Source organism: Myxocyprinus asiaticus, chromosome 44, assembly GCF_019703515.2.
Source record: "Myxocyprinus asiaticus isolate MX2 ecotype Aquarium Trade chromosome 44, UBuf_Myxa_2, whole genome shotgun sequence".
In the NCBI taxonomy this organism is placed as follows: Eukaryota; Metazoa; Chordata; class Actinopteri; order Cypriniformes; family Catostomidae; genus Myxocyprinus; species Myxocyprinus asiaticus.
Genome location: NC_059387.1, coordinates 31609264 through 31636490, shown reverse-complemented (window position 1 = coordinate 31636490; position 27227 = coordinate 31609264). Strand labels below are relative to the sequence as shown.

The 27227-nt window shown below is 39.1% G+C and overlaps 3 protein-coding genes across 3 annotated transcripts in view; 2 read left to right on the top strand and 1 right to left on the bottom strand.

Moving 5' to 3' along the window:
* The window catches only part of spidr (scaffold protein involved in DNA repair), a 75613-nt gene extending 68088 nt beyond the window's left edge, over window positions 1-7525 (top strand). Inside the window, exons 17-20 of the mRNA XM_051687357.1 lie at window positions 1314-1407; window positions 3646-3760; window positions 6537-6587; window positions 6953-7525. Of these exons, the coding sequence (XP_051543317.1) occupies window positions 1314-1407; window positions 3646-3760; window positions 6537-6587; window positions 6953-7066 (374 nt within the window). The 3' untranslated portion in view covers window positions 7067-7525. The remainder of the gene's footprint in view (window positions 1-1313; window positions 1408-3645; window positions 3761-6536; window positions 6588-6952) is intronic.
* Window positions 7526-7731: 206 nt separating this feature from the next.
* cebpd (CCAAT enhancer binding protein delta) lies at window positions 7732-9230 on the bottom strand. The gene has a single exon (XM_051686760.1). The coding sequence runs from the start codon at window positions 8988-8990 to the stop codon at window positions 8067-8069; it is 924 nt and encodes a 307-aa protein (XP_051542720.1). The 5' UTR covers window positions 8991-9230; the 3' UTR covers window positions 7732-8066.
* Window positions 9231-10463: 1233 nt separating this feature from the next.
* Window positions 10464-27227, top strand: LOC127434191 (DNA replication licensing factor mcm4-like). Its single transcript, XM_051686755.1, has 17 exons — window positions 10464-10560; window positions 11919-11982; window positions 12650-12808; window positions 12945-13108; window positions 14476-14577; window positions 14685-14780; window positions 14939-15034; window positions 16385-16523; window positions 16796-17016; window positions 17237-17357; window positions 17574-17833; window positions 20095-20460; window positions 20569-20696; window positions 25966-26173; window positions 26265-26493; window positions 26704-26837; window positions 27002-27227. Exons 2-17 carry the CDS (start codon window positions 11931-11933, stop codon window positions 27092-27094), a joined length of 2568 nt encoding a protein of 855 aa, XP_051542715.1. The 5' UTR covers window positions 10464-10560; window positions 11919-11930; the 3' UTR covers window positions 27095-27227.

Here is a 27227-nt window from a genome sequence, read left to right as displayed (position 1 = left end):
TGCTTTTGGAGCGTCTCACTTTGGTTGCGTCGCGTTGTAAACAGTGTGTTTAGATTGCTGTGTCAAGTTGAATGCAAGAACACGTCCTCATCTTGTGCTGTCGCTGGTGTCAAGCAAGCCTGAGTGGGGTTTGTTGCCTATACAGCTGGAGTTTTGCTTACTGCCCCCTGCTGAAAACAGGTCGTACTTCAAGCTTGAATTGCTCCGATGGTAGGAATATTGCATATTACGGTTTGGGGACGTTTAATTGTGTTAATTTTTTAATGCATAATTTTTATATAAATTATTACATTGAATTAATGTGTTAAAAATAACAGTCCTATTATTTTAGCTATATGTAGCAATGTCACACGAAAGTTGCGGGAACAAATTTCAACAGCCCCGGTCAAGTGGCAAATTCTATTCTATTCTAAAGCATTGCATCTGCCTAGCTTTCTCTGTTTTGCTTTCTCTTGACATATAGCAATGCATATGTAAATTCAGATCAGGTAAGATTTGAGAACATTTAAACGTTGTTCCACACTGATATTTTCACTGGTTTTATATATGCAGTCTTCATTTCTTTCGGCTCTGGTTTTCCCTTGTATATTTGGAGAATTATAATGAGATTTTTTGACGCTCAGAGTTAGAGGTTTTATCTCTGTGGCTTTCACCCTGTAGATAAGACCAACAAACTGACTCAAAATTGTAACCAGCACAAATGATCTGCTGCAGTGGTCAGCAACTTTAGTCTTTGGCTGCTTGCCTGAGGTTCATACAGGGGTCTTATCACTCTGGGTGTTGTGTGTTATGTAAGAAAGATGTGTGTTTGAGCGCTGTGTGTTACTGGTTTTATGATGTTATTTGTCAATGCCAGTTGAGTTTAGGGCCAGAATTTAAGTTTCTCAGAAGAGAAATGGATTTGTTCTTTTTGCAAGCAAATACACAGACACTATTAAATATATGTATATTGTATGTCATTGCATATATTTTATCATGATATTGTTATAATGTTTTAGCTTGTTTCAATATGTATACTAATTGTTGTAGGTTTTACATTTCTAGGTTATGCAGTTTTCTTACATTTTATGATTAAGGTCAAATCAAAAGATCTAATAGCTGTAATTACTTACTAATTAAAAACCTGTAACCTGGAAACACCTAGTTATAACTGTGTTAATAACAAACCAAGTTATATCCATTTATTGCATATATAACTATACTGTAAATCTAGACATGATTGTTTTAGTTTATAACATTGAATGCTTTAGTGTTTATCAAGTGTGGAAATTAAATGGTTTTAATGAATCTGTGATTTGCATGTCAATGTGCAGGTGTCATTGTTGAAGTGGATGAGAGCACAGCTTTCTCTTGGCCTACCTGCAGTCGATGTGCAGGTTGCCATTTAGAGATTACTCAAGAACAACAGTAAGTCCAAAGTTCGGTTGCAGAACAGCTCTAAGTCCAAACCACCAGGCTTTAAGGACACTCCTTTTCAAGTCAAGTACCTGCCGTATAGTCTGCTGTAGGGATGGGCAGACAGATTAAAGGGAGTTTTAGAGAAATAATTCACTACAAGTAAGAACTTCATTATGTAAATGCACTAATGGCAGAGCCTACAGACAATATTACTTATCAGAGTCACTGCTGAAAATTCCCACTGATTCATCTTCAAAAAACTGATTCTCATGTTTCTCTTTGTGTTATTTCTTTATTGTAAGTATTAAGCAGTAAGTAATTGAGCTTCCTATATTCATTAAAGATAATTGTATGCTCCTTTGTAGCATTTTATGTATTCCCAAGTCTACTTATGTTAGTCAAGGTTCACAAAAAAAAAAAAAAAACTAGTAAGATTTTATTATTATAGTTTTTGCAAGTAAATTTTAATGGTATAAAATTAAGTAAAATCTACTTAACGTAAAAAAAGTAAATTTAACTGAAACATCAGTTCATTCAGTTAATACTTTTCAACAATCAAATCAACAATAAAAACTGTAAATACATTTGCAAACAGTGAAACCATGCAAGCTCATTAATTATGCTGGGAACACCCGCTTTGAAAAGTTAAGTACATTTTACTTATTTTATTTACCTGTGAAATTTACTCAAATGAGCGAATAAATTAGACTAGGTTTTCTACTTTATGACTTATACACTATATGGCCAAAAATATGTGGACACCCCCTTCTTATTAAAGAGTTTGTTTACTCCGTTAATACCAGTGAAGATAAATCATAATTCTACTCCATACAATGGCATTCTAGGGCGTTCTGTGCTTCCAAATTTATGGCAACTTTTTGGGGATAGCCCTTTTCTATTCCAGCATGAAAAGGCCCCTGTGCACAAAGCAAAGTCCATAAAGAAATGGTTTTACTCTGTTTGGCGTGGAAGAAATTGACTGGTCTGCACAAAGCCCAGACCAGAACCCCACTGAACCTTTGGAGTGAATTGGAACAGCAACAGTAAGTCAGGCCCCATCGACCAACATCAGTTCCTGACCTCACTGATAGCCTTGTGTCTGAATGAGAGCAAATCCCTGCAGCCATGTTACTACATACAGTACAGTGGAAAGACTTCCCAAAAGAGTGGAAGCTGTTATTACAGCAAAGGGGGAAATTGATGCCTAAGGTTTTGAAATCAAATGTTCATCAAGCACATATGGTGTCCACAAACTTTTGGCCATATAGTGTACATAATGACGCATTGTAAAGATAAGAAACAATCATAAATAATGTTTACTTACGAGCTAGAGCATTCATTTTTACATGTTTGAATTTAGTACAGATTTTTCTTAATATTTTCAAAATCACGATTCAACTTGTTCATTGTAGAAAGTGCTTAATCTTTTATGCTGTATTTATTTTGCCACAATATTATAATTTTTTTTCAATGTTTCTTGCACCAAAAACCATAGTAATTTAGTTTTCTATGCACTCTTTAACCCTTACAAAGAACCAGGGGCTGTTTTCACAAAAGTCGTCTTAAAAATAAAATTAAGAAGGTTCTTAGGGTAAATTATAAGAAGTTCGTATCTAGCTGTAAACCTTGACAGTTTAAGAAAAAACATAATAGCATTCTTTAGAAGTCTTTTTTTTCTTCAGGATACAAAATAACAAATAGCAAAACCTTTTTTTGTATTTTCTGATGGCCCCTTTAAGTAATTTTTGGAATGCCAGATGCGTTTATATTGTTGACTTGTGTTTGTTCAGAGTTAATATGTAAGATGCCTCCTAGCTATCACTTTGAGTACAATCACAACCCACCACATGGCTTAATTGTTTTCACAATCCGGTTGAAGTAAAGTTGAACTGATGAATCATAGTGACTTTGAACCCTTAAAGGTATAGTGCACCCAAAAATGACAATCTGTCATCATTTACTCCTCATCATGTTTTGACCTACTTTCATGGAACACAACTTAGAAGATTTTAGGCAGTATGTTGGCCTCAATCACCACTCCCAATACAATGAAAGTGAATGGTGACTGAGGCTGCCATTCGGCCAGACATCTCCTTTTGTATTCTACAGAAGAAAGTCAGTCATACTGGAACAACATGAGGGTGAGTAAATCATAACAGAATTTAAATCTCTTTAAACTGAAATGCACAACAAATGTCTTAAAAACAACAATAGAAATTGCATCTGTATTGGTGTGTTTGCTTCCAGGAAAGGATTCCTCTGTTTGATGTGTGGAACAATAATGGAGGAACCAACCACAAAAATGCAGTTAGAAGTGTGTTTGAGCTGCCCCTTACTGAGCCACTGTACGGTCAAAATCAAGGTGAGGTGATTTTCATCTGATTTAATCTGAAAATGTTGATTCAAGTGGATCATCAGATCTTATTCTATTCTGAAGCATTTCTTAAAAACAATCCTAAAATCTTACACATCTGTTTCTACAGTGTTACTCATACATACAGTTGTGTTCAAAAGTTTGCATACCCTTGGAGAATTGGTAATATATGTACAATTTTTAAAGAAAACATGAGTGAGCAGGCAAAACACATTTCTTATATTTCTTATGGGATTCATATTCAACTGTAGGTTATAACAGAATGGCACAATCATAAAACAAAACATAGCAACAAAGAAAAAAATGAAATGACCCCTGTTCAAAAGTCTGCATACCCTTAGTTCTTAATACTGTGAATTGCCCCCTTTAGCATCAATGACAGCGTGCAGTCTTTTGTAATAGTTGTCTATGAGGCCCCAAATTCTTGCAGGTGGTATAGCTGCCCATTCGTCTTGGCAAAATGCCTCTAGGTCATGCAAAGTCTTTGGTTGTCTTGCATGAACCGCATGTTTGAGATCTCCCCAAAGTGGCTCGATGATATTAAGGTCAGGAGACTGTGATGGCCACTCCAGAACCTTCACCTTTTTCTGCTGTAACCACTGGAGGGTCAACTTGGCCTTGTGCTTAGGGTCATTGTCACGCTGAAAAGTTCACGAGTGTCCCATGCGCAGCTTTCGTGCAGAAGAATGCAAATTGTCTGCCAGTATTTTCTGATAACGTGCTGCATTCATCTTGCCATCAATTTTCACAGGATTCCCCGTGCCTTTAGAGCTCACACACACCCAAAACATCAGTGAGCCACCACCATGCTTCACAGTGGGGATGGTATTCTTTTCACTATAGGCCTTGTTGACCCCTCTCCAAATATAGCACTTATGGTTGTGGCCATAAAGCTCTATTTTGGTCTCGTCACTCCAAATTACAGTGTGCCAGAAGCTGTGAGGCGTGTCAAGGTGTTTTTTTGTGGCACTGGCTTCTTACTGGCAACTCGACCATGCAGCTCATTTTTGTTCAAGTATCGTCATATTGTGCTCCTTGAAACAACCACACCGTCTTTTTCCAGAGCAGCCTGTATTTCTCCCGAGGTTACCTGTGGGTTTTTCTTTGTATCCCGAACAATTCTTCTGGCAGTTGTGGCTGAAATCTTTCTTGGTCTACCTGATCTTGGCTTGGTATCAAGAGATCCCTGAATTTTCCACTTCTTAATAAGTGATTGAACAGTACTGACTGGCATTTTCAAGGCTTTGGATATCTTTTTATATCCTTTTCCATCTTTATAAAGTTCCATTACCTTGTTACGCAGGTCTTTTGACAGTTCTTTTCTGCTCCCCATGGCTCAGTATCTAGCCTGCTCAGTGCATCCACGTGAGAGCTAACAAACTCATTGACTATTTATACACAGACACTAATTGCAATTTAAAAAGCCACAGGTGTGGGAAATTAACCTTTAATTGCCATTTAAACCTGTGTGTGTCACCTTGTGTGTCTGTAACAAGACCAAACATTCAAAGGTATGTAAACTTTTGATCAGGGCCATTTGGGTGATTTCTGTTATCATTATGATTAAAAAAGGAGCCAAACAACTATGTGATAATAAATGGCTTCATATGATCACTATCCTTATATAAAAGAAATTTTTTTTTTTTGCATGATCAGTCATATTTTCAAAATCAATGCCAAAATTTCACATTTTCTGCCAGGGTATGCAAACTTTTGAGCACAGTTGTTCCTCTTGCAGAATTTGTAAGATTTTTTTAATAAGAGGGATCATGAAAATTTTTTTTTTTTTAACTTAGTACTGCCAAAATGAAAGTATTTGACATAAGATATTTTAATAGATTACACAAGACAAATAACTGAATTAACATCAAATTCTTTTGCTCTTTAGTTGGTTTTTAATATTTCCTTCTTAAGCATCAAAGTCTGTAGCCTTTTCTGATGGTTCTGCATGAGAAAAACGAATGAAAAGATAGAACATTTTTGATCTCATTGTTTTGAAATGCCGAACTTCTTACAGAATCTGTAATGGGTATGTATACTTATAAGCTGTATACATGTCAGTACATGTCAAACAATGATGAACTCAGGAAGAGAAATCTACCATGATTTTATCACCCCTGCAGAAACTAAAAATAAAATATCTTCGCTTTGAGTTTATCTTTATTCTGTCTTATTTCCTAAAAGTTTAAGAAATAGTGTTGGGCCTTATTTACGGAACAGATTTCTCAAGATATCTCCAATGTTTTATCAGAAATGTTCACAGAACCTGAATAAAATGATCGAGTTTGTGGTAACAAGCTGCAATTTTGGACCACTTAATGTTGTTTTTCTAAAATAAACCTCATACATAGCAACAAAGGTTTATACAGTATATTCTATTCTTAGAATATCATATTGTCTGTAATGCTTGTTTATATTGACATTTAATCAAAAATCCTCGACAGGTTGTCTTGATTAAGTTTTAAAACAAGAATGCATTTGCTTAGTGCAATAATCAGTATGTAAAAGAAGCATTGCATTTACATAAATTAAGCTTGAAAGATGATTCTATCAAACACTATCATATAGCGCACGTCAAGTGCAGATTTCTCAAGATAGCTGATTAGAGAAGGTCAAACAGGGTTGATTTCCTGAGGCTTTCAGAGTCTGTGATGTCTCTAGATGTTAACGGAAAACATTAAGGTTTCATACAGTTTTTAATTTCTCTTGCATATTATGAATACGACTGTGATATTTATGATTGCATGCATACATGTGTTTACAGTTGCAGCAAAATACTATTATGTCTCTCTTAAACTCAGCAAGGAGTTCAGAGGTAAGATTTTTGACTGTGTTACACTCTTCTAGAACTGGGTTACTTATAGTTGTCTCTGCATATTAAGATGGGATTTAAAGTATTTTTACTTCAGAAATTGCACATGTCCTCCTTAAGTTAAAACATCAAATTCACATAATATTTATGCCTTCAAGAATCTCCCAACAACATGTGAAACTGTCTGTCAGTTCCAATCATTTCTACCCCTTCTTGAGTCTTTAGGTATAATTAATGATCAAATGTGGCATGATTGTGGAACTGTACTAGCCTTAATCAGTGCTATTTCAATTGTGCTTAGGTGGTTTAAATTACAGGTTGAGTGTCTGTAACCACAGCTTTTAATGGATGATTTCTTTGCTTTAAAGGGTTACAGTGTGGAAAATGTTCTTGGGATGGAGATCGGTCCTCTCAATGCCTTCGTCCATGTGGTCAACCGAAGTCACACTGTTTGGGTGGGTTTGGAGGAGTTAAACCTTTGACCTGCACTGAATAGCTCTCTTATCTGTTTAAAAGAGTAATGAGTCAACATTGTTCTTGCCCTACTTCCAAATGTATGTAGATAAACATACCCCCAGAAATCTGAACGAAAAAATAAGCTTCTGTTCACTCAGATAGTGTAACTGTGCACTGCTTAGACCAAAGTACTGCTTGAACGGTGGCAATTTTGTACCCTTTAGTTTTAGTTTAAACCGTTATGAAAGCCAGAACTGCAAAATGATTACTTTTAGTATGAAAAATACTAATGTGATGTTCAATGTAAGCTGATTAAATGACTGGCAATTGCTGTCAATCAAACACCTGCTACTTTGCTGCTAGCCAAATGATAGTGTGTTTACGTTAAATTCTTTGTAAATAAATATGTTCATACTCCTGGTCTGTATTACATATTTGTGTACTACTGTCTATGACAGTAAATAAAGTTTAATACCACCACATAATTGTTGAAATGATTTTGTTATTACATAACTGTGAAGTCTGATTTTGTGTTTTTTTGCACTAATGCATATTGATTTTGTCCTAAGCTACTACTACACATGGTCACATTGTGGTGTTCAACATTGACAGCTACACCTTTCCGGAGGCCACGCCCCCTCCGCCCCGCCTCTCTGTGCACACAGGCGCGTTCGCATGGAGCAGAACGAGGTTTTATGAATTTTTACATCGTTTTATTATACATTTGTATACACTGTAAAATTGCAAAACATACTCTGGTATTAATACGAAGTTTGGAATTATAAAACAGGTACCATAAAACTACATATATATATATATATATATATGAATTATTTTCTGTAATAATTTAGAATACAAAAACAACAAAAGAGATTCACAAAAATAATCGCCGTTCAGTGCCAAAGTCCAAAGTCATCCAATGTGTAACGCGTTTGTTACAGAAAAAATAATTCAAGTTCACTGAGGTATGTTTGAGAGAAAACTGGCAGGATTTGTTCTGGGGATGGGGGGTGTCACCGACGCGCGTCACCGACTGTCAACAGCCGTGCGCGCCCCCGTGCCAAAAGCAGGTTCGGGCTGCTGTTTGAAGAAGTGTCTGAGGCTCCCCAGTTCTCGTGTCAACTGATCGATGGTTTTGTACAGCCGCTCGTTCTCCGCGCTCAACTCGATCATCTTCTGCTGCATCTCCAAGTTGCGCTGCTTCGCCTTGTCCCTGCTTTTACGCACGGCGACGTTGTTCCTCTCGCGTCTCTGCCGATACTCCGGACTGTGCCTGTCGATTGTCTTTTTGCCCTTCTCCTTACCCAACCTCCTGTGGATGGATGGCTGGCCGACAGCCTCGGGTTCTGGCGTGGTGGGCGGCGTCGGTTGCCCCGTGTGCAGGCTCACCGAAGTCTGCGCGCACGTCTCGATCTGCGACGGTAACGAGGAGGACAGGTCACTGTCACTCCAGTCCGCCTCCTTCTTGATTGGTGCGCAAAACGCGCCCTTTCCAAAGCCCCCATCCTGGTGCTGCTGCCTCTCCAAGCTCTTTTGCGCAAAGGTGCCATGTGTACTTCCCAGCTGCTGGTGGCTGGGCATGTAAAAGTCAGGCTTTTCTTGCTTCACAGTGTTGTTAAACAAGTCTGCAAACAGTTCGTCGTTGCAGATCTCCAGGGGCACCGTGGACATGGACTCGATGTACGCGCTGAAGTCGATGGCGCTCTCATCGTCGTAAACGGCAGGGGCGTTACTGAGCTCCACCATGCTGCTGCTGCTGCTGCTGCTGTTGTTGTTGTTGTTGTTGTTGTTGTTGTTGTCCTCGGCGTTGCCATGCTCACCCCCTGGCATCCTTGATTTGGCATCCCCTGGCATGACTTTATTATCATAGAAGTTGGCTGGCTCCATGGCCCAGCTCATGTTGCATGGTGGCGAGACGCACTGCGAGTCCAGGTTGTATATGTCAGACATGGACGCAGTGAAAATACACCAAAATCTCTAAATGGGCAGCAAAATAACCCAAACACAAGCAGATCCCTGCTGGTTAAAGTGTCCCAAGCGGTCCACAAGTGAAATTTCTATTGCGATCACACCTCTTATCTAATGCACCCAGTGCGTATTTCCAAAAGGACACCTCTTCGATCAAGTCCGCACGTTGTCGGATTGTCTCTAGATCAGGTGTCAGAGTCCTCGTAGCTCTCTATGGAACTGTGCTGTCCTAGTGCATAAGTACAAGCACGTTGCTGACGTCAGAGGGTTTCCACCCCCTTCCAGAAGCCAGTGAATGTCCAGTGTCAGTCACATGTTCCGCCCGGGCTCCTATTTGAGGAGAGACGGGTGTGCGTTGAACGCCTACCCAGCACCAGTACACACGAGACCAACTTTTAGTACGCAGTTTGTTAAAGGTTCGAGGAGCAGTTTGAGCAGCGTGTGTTTTTGACACCGGAACATTTTAAATATCGTAAAAATCACTGGAACCTTTTGGCACATGGTGTTTACACAGAAATGTTAAAGAAAATGAATAATTGCTTATGCTCATACTATTTAATTCGTGTTGGTTAAGTAATGCGTTTTATGACAAAACACTACGTTAAAATGGTACAATTATTATGTTTTCTATGACAAAAAATATTGGTACCAAGATTAATTGAATAAGACACTTATTTAAATAGCCTACATATTAACAACAATAATAATAAATGTTATGTTATTAATATGTTATTATAAAAAATACAATTAATAACAATAATAATTATATTTTATTAACAATAATTTTAATATTAATTATGATCAATATTTAGGCGTGTACACAGTTTTTATTTTTATAATAATAATTAATATATAATTAAAATAAAATGTATCATTTTTAATAAAATACATAATCACTATTATTAGGCTAGCATTATTACGCATATTTGTGTGTATTACGCAGTGAGATATTATATATCGCTTCTTTTCATCTGTGTTTACATTTTACTGTCAAGTCGTAATGTTTAATTAGAGTTGAAGGTTATTTATTTATTTATTTATTATTTATTTATTTATTTATTTTTGTTATTTTTATTTTATTAATTTTTTTCAACCACACCGCAGACATGTGACAGGAAAATCCTGTACTCAACTTTTCTAGGTTGTATTTTTGGGAATGAATGGATCGAGTTGTCAACCACGTGGCCATCTAGTGGATGTAAGTGGAATTACCTCCATTTTTTTCTGTTATTTCTTTCCCGCGAAAATGTCGGACGAGACCAACTAGTTGCTGGGACCTATTCATATCAGACCTCCTAATATTGTTAGTCTGCACATAAGCACCTTTTCATGTTGCTTAAATACGTATTTTAAACGCGTATAACTACAATGTTATGGAATAATCTACGCAATGGAGATTGTTATAGTATATATGAACACTAGTAACGCACTAATAATCCCCCTCTGGACCGATAGCAAGAAATGTGGATTCCTGATTGGTCTAAATTTCCCCGCGAAATTTACGTCACTGTCAGTTTCGTGCCACCACTGACGACAGGAGATATCACAGAAGGTACGTGCTCCTTTTCTGTATAATCTTTTCGACTTTTTAAAATGAACACAATCAAGATGACCTAAAAAAAAAATATATGTTTTATAATAGGGAGTTAACGTACAGTAACGATTTTGCAAAATTAAAGTGCATGTTCAGGGTGAAAGCATTGTGAGGAATAATGACACATGAATAGTTTCTACTCCGTTCATGGTTACTTTATGATTTTCACAATATACGACATTAATCTACAGAATTTTCCATCGTGTTTTAAACAATAAACATCCTGTTTATATGCCTTTGAGTGTACTGTTGATGTACACATGCATGTTTCTATGAATGTAATCACTAAGCTTATTATCTGATGTTCCTTTCCAATAATCATTTGCAGACATAAACATACATTAGATTGTCTTTAAAGTTGTGTTTTAACAAGATAAATTCTTGTGTGTTTAGTTAGGAGCTGTTGTTGCATCCTCACCAGTGTAGGGTGTAATGCATTACTAATAACTAATGTAAATTACTTTTACTTTGGGAAAAGTAAAGTAACGGATTACTCTTAATTTTTCAGTAATTTAATTAGTTACTTCTGATGTAATTGCGTTAAATACTGTACAGACTATAGAACAGTTCTATATAAAACAACAGTGAATTTAAAATAGAAATGTAATGTCTAATGTTAAAAATATACGTTTTCTAATTTAACGCTGCCCCTTTAAATTCTTTGGCCAGTTCATGAATAATTTATTTGATTTTATATGATTTATTTGAAAGAAATAAAAGAACAATTTTATGTCTATCCTTGTATTTTTTATCTGGTCGAGGATGATAAGGGTTTTAGAAAGTAATTAGTAACAAGTAATGCAGTTACTTTTCAGACAGAGTAATTAGTACAGTAATCTAATTACACTGTAGATGTAATTAATTACTTTTTAGAGTAACTTACCCAACACTGATCCACACTATGTCTTTTGTGCAGTATAAACTGCAGTGATGTTGATGAATTTATTTTTGAAGTCATTTTCTTGTGACAAAGATTTTCTATTTCAGAGTGTTTTAATAGTTACTTATTTAGATTGGAAGGAATCGGTAACAAAATGACATACCACACTACAAGAGAGTAATGAATAACTTATATATAAAACAGATGAATAAAGAGTTACTCTTTATATGAACTTCAATTAAAATGTCTTTAACAAACATTATATATTGCTTTAGAGAGCAGTTCTTCAGGTCCAAATCTTAAATGTCCATACAAATGTTAACTTTTTAAATGCACATGAACTTGATCTCATACATTGTACTGTATGCTAATGTTAATCATTTTTAATAATAATAATAATTCTACATTTAGATTTTTGTGTGAATTAAATTTATAGATTTGATTCGAGATGTCTTCACCATCATCATCTCAGAGCGGGCATAAGAGAGACCCTCCAACCCGTGAGTTTTATTTTCTTCAATGGGAAAATTATCTCATTTACACACCCTCATACCATCCCAGATGTGTATGACTTTCTTTCTTCGGCAAAACACAATTGACAATTTTTAGAAAAATATCTTAGCTCTGTTGGTCCTCACAATGCAAGTGGATGGTGACCAGAACTCAGAATGTCTGAAAAGGATATAAAAGCAGCATAAAAGTAATCCATAAGACTCCAGTGGTTAAATCCATATCTTCTGAAGCAATATGATGGATGTGGGTGAGAAACAGATCAATATTTAAGTCCTTTTTTACAGTAAATCTACACTTTCACTTCCACATTCAGCCACCTACTGGTTGGGGCTGTTCAAAGGTGGAGATTTATAGTAAAAAAGGACTTAAATATTGATCTGTTTCTCACCCTCACCTATCCCCCTCTTATCGCTTCTGAGGACATGGATTTAACTACTGTAGCCTTATGGATTACTTTTACACTGCCTGCAGAAGAAAGTCATACACATCTGGGATTGCATGAGGGTGAGTAAACAATGAGAGTTTTCATTTTTGGGTGAACTATCCCTTTGATTGCACATTAACATGGACAGTTTTTTCCTCATAAGTGCGCGACAGGTTATTAGCAGTTGCTAAGTACACATTTAGACTGTTGGTCGTTTCCTTTGTTTACAGCTGCAAGCGAGGACCCTCTCTCCCCACCGTCCCAGCGCTCTAGAGCCCATGACACGTCCACAGAGCTGCAGCCCATGCCCACATCTCCGGCCATGGACACCCAGAGTTCAGCCGCACAGGACATGTCGCTGTTCTCCAGTCCTGTGGCCCATCGCTCTGGTAATGATCCATTATCACATTCGAGATCCATTAGTGTTCATAGGAGCATGATTTCATATTCAGCATATTCAAAATAGAGTTAATTTGAGACCAGTCTAGATGAAGATTTCTAAACATCTGGATTTCTTTCTTTCAGTCCTGCAGAGTGAGATTGATGCAAGTTCCCCGCTGATGTATGGCACTCCCAGCTCCAGGGTCGAAGGAACTCCCCGCAGCGGAATACGCGGCACTCCGGCCCGTCAGAGGGCTGACCTGGGATCAGTGCGGAAAGCTCCGCAGGTTGACATGCACTCGGAACTGGTGAGCGAGAGCATCAAACTAGTTAATACTCCACGATGACACAGATCGATTTTCTTTCATTTATTAATTGCTTTATTTCTCGACTGGTGGCTCGTGACTAGTTATCGACCATTGTATCGCCGAGGCCGAGAAAATCGGCCGTTATTCGGATTCTTTTAATTATCGCATCGGCTGATACATTTTCCCGTTTGGCCCATTTGTTTCTTGAGGGAGCCGAGAATTGCCTGCTTGCATGTGAAGCGACTGAGTCTTGTAAACGACCAGTCACGGTTCGTTTTGTTGTTACGTGCCATCATGTTACTACAATAATAGACTGGTGTACATCACAGTGTCATTCAAACGGTCCGCATATCACAGTCGCGAAAGACACGTTTGAGCTCATAATGTTAAAGTGCTCGCCTGTTTCATTCTCCCTCTCTCTCCTCACAAGCGCCAATGATCGGCTGTCTTCACCGTATCTCTGGAGCGTGCATATGTCAACCGGCTTTCCTCGATTTCGTGGCGCAGACTGCAACACTGATGCCACCCATTTTTAATTCTTGTGAGATTTTTCTAGTTTAAAGCGCTGTGGGGGAAGACAAACCTTTCAAACCGTTAGACACCCCTGACATTTTAACCAGCACTGACGAGGAAAAGAGACAATACTGTGCATGCGCCACAAAAAACGTTATCCAAATGACACGTTATCAACCTTACTAAAATGAATCATGATTTTACAATAGTAACAGTAACTGGTATTTTGACAATGTTATAGTTAATAAAATAATTTGTATTACAACTGTGGCAGTTGCAGTTAAAGTTTCTAAATGTGTTTAGGCTATTAGTTTTTTCATTACAAAATATTATGATTATTTATAATATATCCTCCACAATAGTGAGGAGCCATCTATGGTCTTACCTGGACAAAGCTATGGACAAAGTTTTTCTACTGTGAAATACATTTTCTGTTTGACTGATGTTTGATATTAACAAATAAACTGGATAATAAACATAACAGGCTCATATAAATAAACAGGCTCATCATTGTCTTTTAAAAAGAGCGTTATTAACCGTTCTTTTTTTTTGTTCTAACCGGTTACCATTTGGAAAGGAGGCTGTGGAACTTCTGAACCGGAACAAAAAGGAAAGTTTTTGCTCTGAACGAACCCAAAAGCATTTTGTTTTTAGTCCCTGACATTAAGTACAAGTTAATTGAGGTCCAATGTAAAATCTGGGTCCTGAAGCGAAGCCAGTTGAGAACCACTGCTTATTATATACTTCGCTCGTTTGGGCATGATTATAATATGTTTTTTGTGGACTCCTTGAGCAGGGCATTGATAACATTTTCAACGTGTTTTTTATTGGATCTGTCTTTTCTCCATTTTCAGCCATCTGGAGATGCAGCGGCTGGCAGTGAGCAGGGAGTGGGACAGAGACTCGTGATCTGGGGGACTGATGTCAATGTGGGAACCTGCAAGGAGAAGTTTCAGGTGCGAATGAAGTTTTTGTAAAGCGTCCATGGCTGACTTACCAACAGCTGTTTCTTTCATACTTGCCTTTCTTGTGAAAATGATCAGTCTGTGCTCTTTTTCTGCAGCGTTTCCTTGAGCGCTTTACTGACCCCAACTCCAGAGAGGAGGAGAGTGCTGGTCTGGATCTGAATGAGCCTCTATACATGCAGAAACTGGATGAGGTGAGATTCACAGGACTGATTAGAAACAGATTTAGTAGGAAAGGACATTATTTCACCAATTTATAACACAATAGAGATGTAAGTTTGGCATTTATGATGACACATTTCCATAATGGCAGTTCTTGTGAAATCATACTGTTATTTGTGTGTATTTTCAGATCAGTGTTGTTGGAGAACCTGTATTGAATGTGAACTGCAGTCATATTCAAACATTTGATGCTGATCTGTACCGTCAGCTTATCTGTTATCCACAGGTAAGAACAACAGCGGTAACTAATTCCTGAAGTCTTGAGGTGCGCACACTTCTGCACAATTCTTCTTCATTTTTGTTGTGTTAATAGTGCAAGTAGTATGTTAACACTGAAAATGCAACAAAAAGAAGTGTAGTACGACACCCAGGCACTTTTTCAACCATCAAAACGGAGAGTGGAACGTTGGACACTTCATGCACTCAGCGCACACAGCTTTCTGTACATAGCGGAAGGGGCGGAGTTACCTGGCTGTGCTGCTGGAATGTCGCAACTAGCGAAACTTCAGTGAAGACAGCACCTTACAAATATAAGTTGAATGCTTTAAAGTCCTGACACACTCACGCACTACTTCGCTCAGAGCCTAAAAGAAGTTAAAAACAGCTGAGCAACGACGTACTGTTTGCGAACATTCAGACACCGGCCACATCGCTGGGGGAGGCATTTAGAGGAGCATTTAAATATGAGGACGCTCAAGACTACATGTAAAACAGAAACTAATATGACATTAAAATGTGTTAGCAATGCCTTCATGCCTCATTTTATTGGTAGAATTCACATGAGAGCAGTAAAAGAAGCTGTTTTAACGTTCTATGATGATTTAAAGTAATACTGTATATATGCAGTAGATTATGTGTCATTTGTAATGTTTACCTTTTGCATTCATGGTACTAATGCGCTTATACGCAGCCATAATATGCGCTGATTACACTGTTATTGTAATTTATGATGACACTGATACTACTGCAAAGATTGGTCTATAAAAGAGTGTTAATGGGTGGAATACAGACAAAATGATGATAAGAGAGGCATATTTTCAGGCAGATGTGTGAACGGCTTTCGCTGCAGATGGCACATGAGTGAAGCAGCATATTAACAATGAGTGAATTGGCACTTGAGTATTTGAGTAGATTTGATTCCTTCTGATACTAAAAAATCTCATGACATTCTTGGGAAATGTTTCTACGCGAATGATGGTACAGATGTAGGTAAATTTGCACTAGCTCATTAATAACTCTATTTTGTGTGTTCATTTTGACTGATCTTAAACTGACTGAACGGGAATTAGCTGTCAGGCCTCAAGGTAGGTGGAGCTCCAAAATATGTGCGTTGTTTGAGATACAAGCGTTGAACTAAGGTTGGCTAACACGCTAAAGCTAGCGGCAACACATCGCATGCGTTTGAAACATCACTTCCGTCACCTGTTAAATGCCGAATTCTTCCGTGTAGTGAAGAAAAATATGAAGTTTTGCATTTGGTACGATACTTCACTTTGAAAATGCATACACCACATGGCTGAGTGCATAATTTATATTGTAAATGTATAGTGCATCATTTGGGACCATGTGTTTACAGGAAGTCATTCCAACCTTTGACATGGCAGTCAATGAGCTGTTCTTCGATCGATTTCCAGACTCCGTTTTGGAGCATCAGATTCAAGTGCGTCCGTACAGCGCGATAAAAACCAGAAACATGCGCGCACTCAATCCTGAAGGTAAGAAAATGCAAAGAACAAATCCACGCTGTATGCATGTTTTCGAAGCGGTTTAAGTGGATTAACACAGATTTTTCATATCGGTAAACATTTATGTTCTCTGATGCGCTAGGCCAGAACACCCCTGTATTTTCATAAATATTTTAACATAAAGAGCTTGTGACACTAAATGTAAATTCTAAAATCTTTAAGCCTGTTAAAAATTACATTTCCTCCTTTATCACTGTTAGACAACATTAGAACTGAATCATAATGGATATGTATGTTCTCAGATATTGACCAGCTCATCACTATCAGTGGAATGGTGATCCGCACCTCTCAGCTAATCCCGGAGATGCAGGAGGCGTTTTTCCGCTGTCAGGTATGTGCGTTCAACACACGCGTGGAGGTGGACCGCGGGCGGATTGCTGAACCTGCCGTCTGCCGGAACTGCAACACTACTCACAGCATGGCACTGGTTCATAATCGCTCTGCTTTCTCCGACAAACAAATGGTGAGTGATAATTTTCTATTATCAAATCCGTTTTTCAATTTGAACAATTATCTTTGCTAAATAGTGCTAACTGGCTGTTTTGGCATCATATAACATGTTGGTTTGGGAAGATTTCCTTTTGTGACGGCATTAAGATTTGTCTCTAGAATCTGGTGCCGTGACCCTGTGTTGGAAATGTCTGCCTTCATATCTTGTCCTTTTTTATCTTTTGCAATGACAGATAAAATTACAGGAGTCTCCAGAGGACATGCCTGCGGGTCAGACACCTCATACCACAGTCCTATACGCGCACAACGACTTGGTGGACAAAGTGCAGCCCGGAGACAGAGTGAACATAACTGGTATGACCTGTCATCTTATGTGCTTTGTTATAGGTCTCATTTAAGAGTCCTGTTTATATTTAGTTTTATACTCATTTTTTTGCACAAATACCAACAGCTGAAAAGTTTTGTTAACAGGATGCCTTCAAGTCCTTGTATATTTATAATTGCAAGGTTTTAAGTTGAAAAAGCACCAATTTGTATTAGCTCCTAGAATGTCTTTTTCCTGCATCTCAGGTATTTACAGAGCAGCACCCATGCGTCTAAACCCCCGACAGAGCCAGGTGAAGTCTGTGTACAAGACGCACATTGACGCCATTCACTTCCGTAAAACAGACGAGAGACGTCTTCATGGTCTGGATGAAGATGGCGAGCAGAAACTCTTCACCAAAGAGCGAGTCGCAGTGCTCAAAGAACTAGCCGCAAAACCTGACGTCTATGAACGCCTCTCCTCCGCTTTGGCACCTAGCATCTATGAACATGAAGACATTAAGAAAGTGAGTTATAAGTATTTGAAACAACAGATTTTTCTTGTGGGATTGGTTTGTAGTTGTGTTAGTTGGTTCATATGTTGGCTTGACAAAGCCATACCATAATGCTGTAAAGATGTTGAAATATTCATACTACAGTGCATCCGGAAAGTATTCACAGCGCTTCACTTTTTCCACATTTGTTATGTTAGAGCCTTATTCCAAAATGGATTAAATTCATTATTTTCCTAAAAATTCTACAAACAATACCCCATAATGACAACATGAAAGAAGTTTGTTTGAAATCTTTGCAAATGTATTAAAAATAAAAACCGTGTACGTAAGTATTCACAGCCTTTGCCATGACACTCAAAATTGAGCTCAGGTGCATCCTGTTTCCACTGATCATCCTTGAGATGTTTCTACAACTTGATTGGAGTCCACCTGTGATAAATTCAGTTGATTGGACATGATTTGGAAAGGCACACACCTGTCTATATAAGGTCCCACAGTTAACAGTGCATGTCAGAGCACAAACCAAGCCATGAAGTCCAAGGAATTGTCTGTAGACCTCCGAGACAGGATTGTATTGAGGCACAGATCTGGGGAAGGGTACAGAAAAATTTCTGCAGCATTGAAGGTCCCAATGAGCACAGTAACCTCCATCATCCGTAAATGGAAGAAGTTTGGAACCACTAGGACTCTTCCTAGAGTTGGCCGCCCGGCCAAACTGAGCGATTGGGGGAGAAGGGCCTTAGTCAGGGAGGTGACCAAGAACCCGATGGTCACTCTGACAGAGCTCCAGCGTTTCTCTGTGGAGAGAGGAGAACCTTCCAGAAGAACAACCATCTCTGCAGCACTCCACCGGTCAGGTCTGTATGGTAGTGTGGCCAGATGGAAGCCACTCCTCAGTAAAAGGCACATGACAACCCACCTGGAGTTTGCCAAAAGGCACCTGAAGGACTCTCAGACCATGAGAAACAAAATTCTGTGGTCTGATGAAACAAAGATTGAACTCTTTGGCCTGAATGGCAAGCATCATGTCTGGAGGAAACCAGGCACCGCTCATCACCTGGCCAATACCATCCCTACAGTGAAGCATGGTGTTGGCAGCATCATGCTGTGGGGATATTTTTCAGCGGCAGGAACTGGGAGACTAGTCAGGATCGAGGGAAAGATGAATGTAGCAATGTACAGAGACATCCTTGATGAAAACCTGCTCCAGAGCGCTCTGGACCTCAGACTGGGGCAAAGGTTCATCTTCCAACAGGACAACGACCGTAAGCACACAGCCAAGATAACAAAGGAGTGGCTCCGGGACAACTCTGTGAATGTCCTTGAGTGGCCCAGCCAGAGCCCAGACTTGAACCCGATTGAACATCTCTGGAGAGATCTGAAAATGGCTGTGCACCGACACTCCCCATCCAACCTGATGGAGCTTGAGAGGTCCTGCAAAGAAGAATGGGAGAAACTGCCCCAAAATAGGTGTGCCAAGCTTGTAGCATCATACTCAAACAGACTTGAGGCTGTAATTGGTGCCAAAGGTGCTTCAACAAAGTATTGAGCAAAGGCTGTGAATACTTATGTACATGTGTTTTTTTTTTCTTTCATTTCTTTATTTTTAATAAATTTGCAAAGATTTCAAACAAACTTCTTTCACATTGTCATTATGGGGTATTGTTTGTAGAATTTTGAGGAAAATAATGAATTTAATCCATTTTGGAATAAGGCTCTAACATAACAAAATGTGGAAAAAGTGAAGCACTGTGAATACTTTCCGGATGCACTGTATGTAAGGCCTAAATAACCTTCAAACCTCCAGGCTTTTTAAGATGTTTTAAACTTTCAGACAGTGCTTTGTCAAGCCAGCTTGAAAGTTTGTCTCAAGTTATGTCTCAACAACAGATATTTGGTAATGTTTCTTTCCCAGGATGTGCATTAACCTCTTAAACTCTACTAACCGGTTGGTCTGCGGGCAGGGCCAGAAGTGTGCAATAAGTTTACCCTTAAATTGTAAAAGTCCCCGGATACACAAGTTACCCATATGTGGTACCATTTGAAAGATTAGATTCATATAATATCATCACTTTTGCATTTATGTTACATAAAATAACAAAATAAAGTCTGAAAGCCTCTGTCGCAAATGATCGCCACCTTGACGTGATGTAGAGATACGAGTATGAATATAAACGTTTTTTACTTAGGACTTTTTACTCTGTAAAATTTGACAGTTTTTTTGCAGTTAGTCTACTGTATGTGTGTAATAAAAGATCTGCGTCTCTTTTCAGGGCATCCTCTTGCAGTTATTCGGTGGAACCCGTAAGGACTTCACTCAAACGGGTCGTGGAAACTTCCGTGCCGAGATCAACATCCTGCTTTGCGGTGATCCAGGCACTAGCAAGTCCCAGTTGCTCCAGTACGTGTATAACCTCGTTCCACGTGGGCAGTACACATCCGGGAAGGGTTCCAGTGCCGTGGGTCTCACAGCCTATGTGATGAAGGATCCAGAAACCCGACAGCTGGTACTGCAGACGGGAGCGCTCGTGCTCAGCGATAACGGCATCTGCTGCATCGACGAGTTTGACAAGATGAGCGACAACACACGATCAGTGCTGCATGAAGTTATGGAGCAGCAGACACTCTCGATTGCCAAGGTGAGGGAAAGAACCAGATACAAATCTGAAGGTTTTTCTTGTAGTAGTTCTGAGAATGATTAAGATTTTGTTAGAACAGATAATTAATGCAGTTTTTCCATGTACTAGGCTGGAATAATTTGCCAGCTCAACGCTCGAACCTCCATCCTCGCAGCAGCCAATCCAGTGGAGTCTCAGTGGAACCCCAAAAAGACGACCATTGAGAACATCCAGCTTTCTCATACATTGCTGTCCAGGTAAAAACAGCTTTATGTGGAGTTAGCATGAAAATAAGGTGCATTTCAAACTGTTCTGAGACCAGTGCAGACAGGCAGCATACTGGAGATTTTGTCATTCACTAAATAGGGAGCATCCTATAGCTTTTCTTATGCAGCCAAGTGCATTCACTCCTAAAATCCAACCAAAAGTTCAGTTTCACGATGCAGATGGTGTTTGGACCACTCTACGTGTTTGGCAGACATGGGACAATGATGATCAGTACATAGATTGAGAATTTACAATGTATAATTTTATTCTAACATGGTTTTCAGTGATTGGATGATTCTAGCTATTACTCTGAATTAGAATTAATTATGCTAATTTCTGATTGGTAAAATGCTTCAGCACTGGCTATTACTTGTTTGTTTGACAGTACAGAGGGAGAACATTGAGATTTTGTTGCCAAAGTAGAAAAACTACGGAGGCCATGAAGTGCAAAACAAAACAACAATCTAAAAACACAACACCAAATCCAGAAACAAAACAACAATTATGAGTACAGTGTTCAATTATTTTGACATTTTTACTACAAAGGTTGAAGATGGCTGCTATTAGATATGCTGACTTGCTCTATGTGAGATTTTCCCAGGATGTGGAATTACACAGTATTCAAATACATTTTTTTTTTTTTTTTTTTTTAAATAAAACAATGTTAGTCATTCACACCACTGGCAGCCCGTTACAACCTTTGTAATGTAAAAATTACATTACATGTTTTTTCTCAAATAATTGAATACTGTACCCAAATAATTGCATATACTTGGAAAATCAATCCATTGGCAGCAACAAGAACCTTTATAATTTTGATCTTTAAGTTATTTTTTAAACAGTGTTTTTTAAGTTAGAACATGCAACTTGATTGAACGCTTGGATGCCACCAACATTTTAGCACAGTTTGTGGACTTACATACTAGATGAACCATGAGACCATAGATGAACATCGTACCTAAAACTAACTTTTCCCGCTCGCTGTTTTTACTCTGTGGCTGTGTCTCATTTGGAAGGCTGTGTACTCCGGAGGTCGCATTTGTCGGCCCCATACGTCATCAAGGCTGTCTCATTTCATAAAAGCGAGTAGGACACTTCCAATGCAGCCTTCGAATGTGACCTTCTTTCACGGGAATTCGGAGGATGCATGAGGTGTATCCTTCGTGGGCACTCACAACCCACAATTCTTTGCTTCAACGGAAATGTCTATAAAAAATGACGGCAATTTGCCCTTAAATATGATGTTCAAACACAAGGAATGTTAATTCCCAAGTTGAAGTACCTCAATAGATGGGTGCAGAGTATATAATATGTATAATTATATTAATATATAATTAAAATAAAGTATTAGACTTAAAGTACACCTGTAAAATCTATTTTCTTTTCTCTCTACATCATTATAACTCTCCTAAAATGTACCTCATACATTCCCTTCCAGAGGGACTTTGTTCCCTTCTCACTCAAAGCGCTCGCGCTTGTTAAAGAGTGGCATGCTGTCATAGCAACCATGATACGTTCCGTTTCCGTTTGTCCTACGAAGGCCGTCTCGTTTAAACGAGGACACTCGGTATACTGCATCCTTCAAAGGACGTGTCCTACCTAGCACGCAGCCTTCGAAACGAGACACAGCCCATGTTACAAAGTTTCCTGTTACTGTTTTCTTGAGAGAGAAAACACTCCAAATGATTTAGTTTTTCAGTCAGTGACCATTTGGCATGGATTTTGATATAATCAGTGAACCAATCCTGAAGAAAGGACTAAGTCTCATTCACACAGCCAATCAGGTGAGAAGCTATGGAACCTACTCTCAAATCAAATCAAATCAAATCACTTTATTGTCACACAGCCATATACACAAGTGCAATGGTGTGTGAAATTCTTGGGTGCAGTTCCGATCAACATAGCAGTCGTGACAGTGATGAGACATATACCAATTTACAATAACATCAAATTAACACAACACAATTTAAACATCTGTTATACATAATTAAACTCGACTTAAAACATCAAATTAACACAACACAATTTAAACATCTGTTATACATAATTAAACTCGACTTAAAACATCAAATTAACACAACACAATTTAAACATCTGTTATACATAATTACACAACTTAAAACATCAAATTAACACAACACAATTTAAACATCTGTTATACATAATTAAACTCGACTTAAAACATCAAATTAACACAACACAATTTAAACATCTGTTATACATAATTACACAACTTAAAACATCAAATTAACACAACACAATTTAAACATCTGTTATACACAATTACACTCAACAATATACAAATAATAACATACACTGTACAGTATACAATATGCTGTTTTTTTTTTTTTTACTATATAGATACTATATAGATACACATTATTCAATAAAAATTAAAATATATATGAAAAAAGTATATATATAGAATGTACAGTATTGTACTGTATTGACATTCAGGCTGTCGGTTGATAGTCAGTTGTTAAGAGAGACATAATATAATGACAGTAATATAATTTATGACAGTCCGGTGTGAGATAAAAGAGTAATAAAGTGCAGGGCTGATGTATTTTGATCGTGGGAGATCAAGAGTTCAGAAGTCTGATTGCTTGGGGGAAGAAGCTATCATGGAGTCGGCTGGTGCGGGTCCTGATGCTGCGATACCGCCTACCTGATGGTAGCAGTGAGAACAGCCCATGGCTCGGGTGGCTGGAGTCTCTGATGATCCTCCGAGCTTTTTTCACACACCGCCTTGTATATATTTCCTGGAGGGAGGGAAGCTCACCTCCGATGATGTGTTTGGCAGTTCGCACCACCCTTTGCAGTGCTTTGCGGTTGTGGGCAGTGCTATTGCCGTACCAGGCGGAGATACAGCCAGTCAGGATGCTCTCCACAGTGCAGGTGTAGAACCGTGTGAGGATGTGGCGGTTCATTCCAAACTTCCTCAGCCGTCTCAGGAAGAAGAGGCGCTGATGAGCCTTCTTCACAACGACTTCAGTGTGGACGGACCATGTGAGTTCCTCAGTGATGTGGACACCCAGGAACTTGAAGCTGCTGACTCTCTCCACTGGTGCTCCATTGATGGTGATTGGACTGTGTTCTCTGTCTTTTCTCCTGAAGTCCACCACAAGCTCCTTTGTCTTACTGACATTGAGGGAGAGGTTGTGCTCCTGACACCAGTGTGTCAGAGTGTGCACCTCCTCTCTGTAGGCTGTTTCATCATTGTCAGTGATCAGACCTACCACCGTCGTGTCATCAGCAAACTTAATGATGGCATTGGAGTTATGTGTTGCCACACAGTCATGTGTGTACAGGGAATACAGTAGTGGGCTGAGAACACAGCCCTGCGGGGCTCCAGTGTTGAGGGTCAGTGATGAGGAGATGTTGCTGCCTATTCTAACCACCTGGCGTCTGCTTGACAGGAAGTCCAGGATCCAGCTGCACAGCGAGCTGTTTAAGCCCAGAGCCCGGAGTTTCTCATCTAGCTTGGAGGGCACTATGGTGTTGAATGCTGAGCTGTAGTCTACAAACAGCATTCTCACATAAGTGTTCTTTTTTTCCAGGTGGGAGAGAGCAGTGTGTATTGTAGATGCAATGGCATCATCAGTGGAGCGGTTGTTGCGGTAAGCAAACTGCAGCGGGTCAAGATAGAGTGGTAATACAGAGCAGATGTAATCTCTGATTAGTCTCTCAAAACATTTGCTGATGATGGGGGTCAGAGCAACAGGACGCCAGTCATTTAAACAAGTTATTTTCGATTGTTTTGGAACAGGCACAATGGTGGATGTTTTAAAGCATGTGGGGACTACAGACAAAGAGAGGGAAAGGTTGAAAATGTCCGTAAAAACACCAGCCAGCTGGTTCGCGCACGCTCTGATGACGCGGCCCGGAATGCCGTCTGGACCCGCGGCTTTGCGGATATTCACCCGTCTTTCCATTTCGACTGAATTGCTTTTGTGTTTTCTAACTTGTTGTTTTGTTTCTGGATTCGCTGTTGTGTTTTGCTCTTTTGTTAGCGGATTTGCCGTAGTTTTTTTAGATTTGTTGTTTTGTTTTGCACTTCACAGCCACCGTTTAAAACACATTGTAACATAAAAGTCAAATCAAGTCAAATAAATTTTATTTGCATTGTTTTTTTTTTCATTTGTGGTTTTCCCAGTGCACATTGTTCCAAAGCAGCTTTACAGAAAATCAGCTGTAATGTCTGTAACGTCTTAACCTGAATGACCAACACTCCTGGAAACATAATGAACAATTTGATGAAAACTAATCTGACTTTCTATAGCTTGGTGATTATTTAAAATTTCACAACTTGGTCCCGCTGTCCCCATATGAGGACATCAAATTTTAAGGAAAACTATGTACTCTAGAATTTCTTTTTTTTTTTTTTTTTGCATGATTATTAAGTGCTACTAGTAACAAATCAAAAAGGTAAATGGAAAATGCACACAGCAGGTTAAGTAATAAAACAAAACAAATTAAAGGTGCTGTAAGCGATTTTAGCATTCTGAAGCTTTCACGTGACTGAGCCGTAGGGTTGGGAACCGAGAACTTGTTTTTGTTATGAACTGGTTCCATTCTTTAAAAATTTCCGGAATCGCATGATCTTCGTGACTTTCGGTTCCATTAACGGTTCTCCTGTGTGAAATTTCCGCCGATGCGGCTGGAATACAGTCCTGAAATACTCTGACAGTGTTTCCAGCAGCGCATTTCTGCAGCAGTGCTGCCCTCTACTGACTCTGCGGCATAAAACACACAGCTCTTCCAGTGTATTTGATTCCCGATCTCGAGCCGGCTCTTTTGAATCTACAGCGCGAAACATATGGACTTCCGATATAGTTCGATTCCCAAAAGAATTAAGGAACCAGATTCCTTACGATTCCCATCCCTACTGAGCCTTTGAATTAGCCACACCCCCTCATTCCAAAACCCCGCCCTCCAAAGATAATTTTGAGACCAAAACTGAGCAAAAGAGCAGCATTGTTTATTCCTGTGGCTGTCAAATTCAACATTAGCTCGATCCGCTTCAAATACAATACTATGAGAATGAGCAAAATGATTGACGGGTGAAAAGCGTCAATGTCCGACACGCGATCCGCGGACACATTTGTCTTTGCTGTTTACAAAGTCTACAGATGTCACAGGGGCCGGTGAGATATCTCAGGACACTTATTTCATTAATATCTTTAAGGGAGTAGGAACATTTTTTGAATACTTTTCCATGAAAAAAATCACTTAATTAATCCCTTCTCTTTTTGTCAGGTTTGATTTAATCTTCCTGATGCTGGACCCTCAGGATGAGGCGTATGACAGACGTCTTGCCCATCACCTGGTGGCTCTGTATTATCAGAGTGAAGACCAAATTGAAGAGGAATATCTGGACATGGCTGTGCTGAAAGACTACATCGCTTTTGCTCGAACATCTGTCCACCCCAGACTTTCTGAGGAGGCTAGTCAGGCCCTAATTGAGGTATATAGTATATCTCAGGGTACCTGTTGTATTGTAGACGTATTTAATGCTGTATTTAATACTTGATACATGTTTAATTTGTGCTCTGCAGGCGTATGTAGACATGCGCAAGATCGGCAGTGGGAGGGGTATGGTGTCTGCATATCCCCGTCAGCTGGAGTCACTCATCAGATTGGCTGAAGCTCACGCTAAAGTGCGTTTCTCCAATAAAGTTGAGTCCATCGATGTGGAAGAAGCCAAGAGACTTCACAGAGAGGCACTGAAACAGTCTGCAACTGATCCCAGAACAGGATTTGTGGACATCTCTATTCTCACCACAGGTATGACGTGGAGATCTTCTACAAACAGTGTATATGAAGGAATGAAAGAAGAATAAGTTCCTCTGATTTACGTTCAATTTAATTACCCAATTCATCCTTAACTGGCACCTTGTCTGGTTTGCTGTCTTGGCTGTGGCTTTCCTTTATTTAGAGTGGATATCATATGCAAAGTAATGTGGATCTGATGCTTTTGATTGGTTTGTTGGACAGGCATGAGCGCTACAGCACGCAAGCGTAAAGAGGAAGTGGCCCAGGCCCTGAAGAAACTCATTCAGTCAAAGGGCAAAACGCCAGCTATGAAGTACCAGCAGCTGTTTGATGATCTTCGTGGCCAGTCAGAGGCTGTAAGCTTGCTCTTTTTCATATAGCTAATCTAATGCAGAAGCTTCTCTATGTTTCGCTGTCATTTGATGTAAATTGCTTGCTTGTTGCCCAATTTTTACAGAGGGAAACCAAAAATATCTGTAAGCTTAAAATATTTAACAAGCATTGTTGTCTTCTGTTTCAGGCCATCACTAAGGACATGTTTGATGAGGCACTTCGGGCACTTGCTGATGAAGATTATCTGACCATCACAGGAAAGACTGTCCGACTGCTGTAAACACCCTTCGCTGCTGCTTCCTTTTTCATTATGTTGCTTATTCAATTCTGTGTCTCTAGAGCAATATTTGTTAATAGCAATGATATGTATGAATCATTTTCTGGTTGCAATAAATACGTTTTGTTGATCAAAA

Excerpts from the sequence above, each read along its gene's own strand:
- cebpd (XM_051686760.1), bottom strand. The coding sequence starts at position 8,990 with ATGTCTGACATATACAACCTGGACTCGCAGTGCGTCTCGCCACCATGC.
- LOC127434191 (XM_051686755.1), top strand. The coding sequence starts at position 11,931 with ATGTCTTCACCATCATCATCTCAGAGCGGGCATAAGAGAGACCCTCCA. Across the intron at positions 14,578-14,684 it reads CCTGCAAGGAGAAGTTTCAG|CGTTTCCTTGAGCGCTTTAC; the intron begins GTGCGAATGAAG and ends CTTTTTCTGCAG. Across the intron at positions 17,834-20,094 it reads AACATGAAGACATTAAGAAA|GGCATCCTCTTGCAGTTATT; the intron begins GTGAGTTATAAG and ends GTCTCTTTTCAG.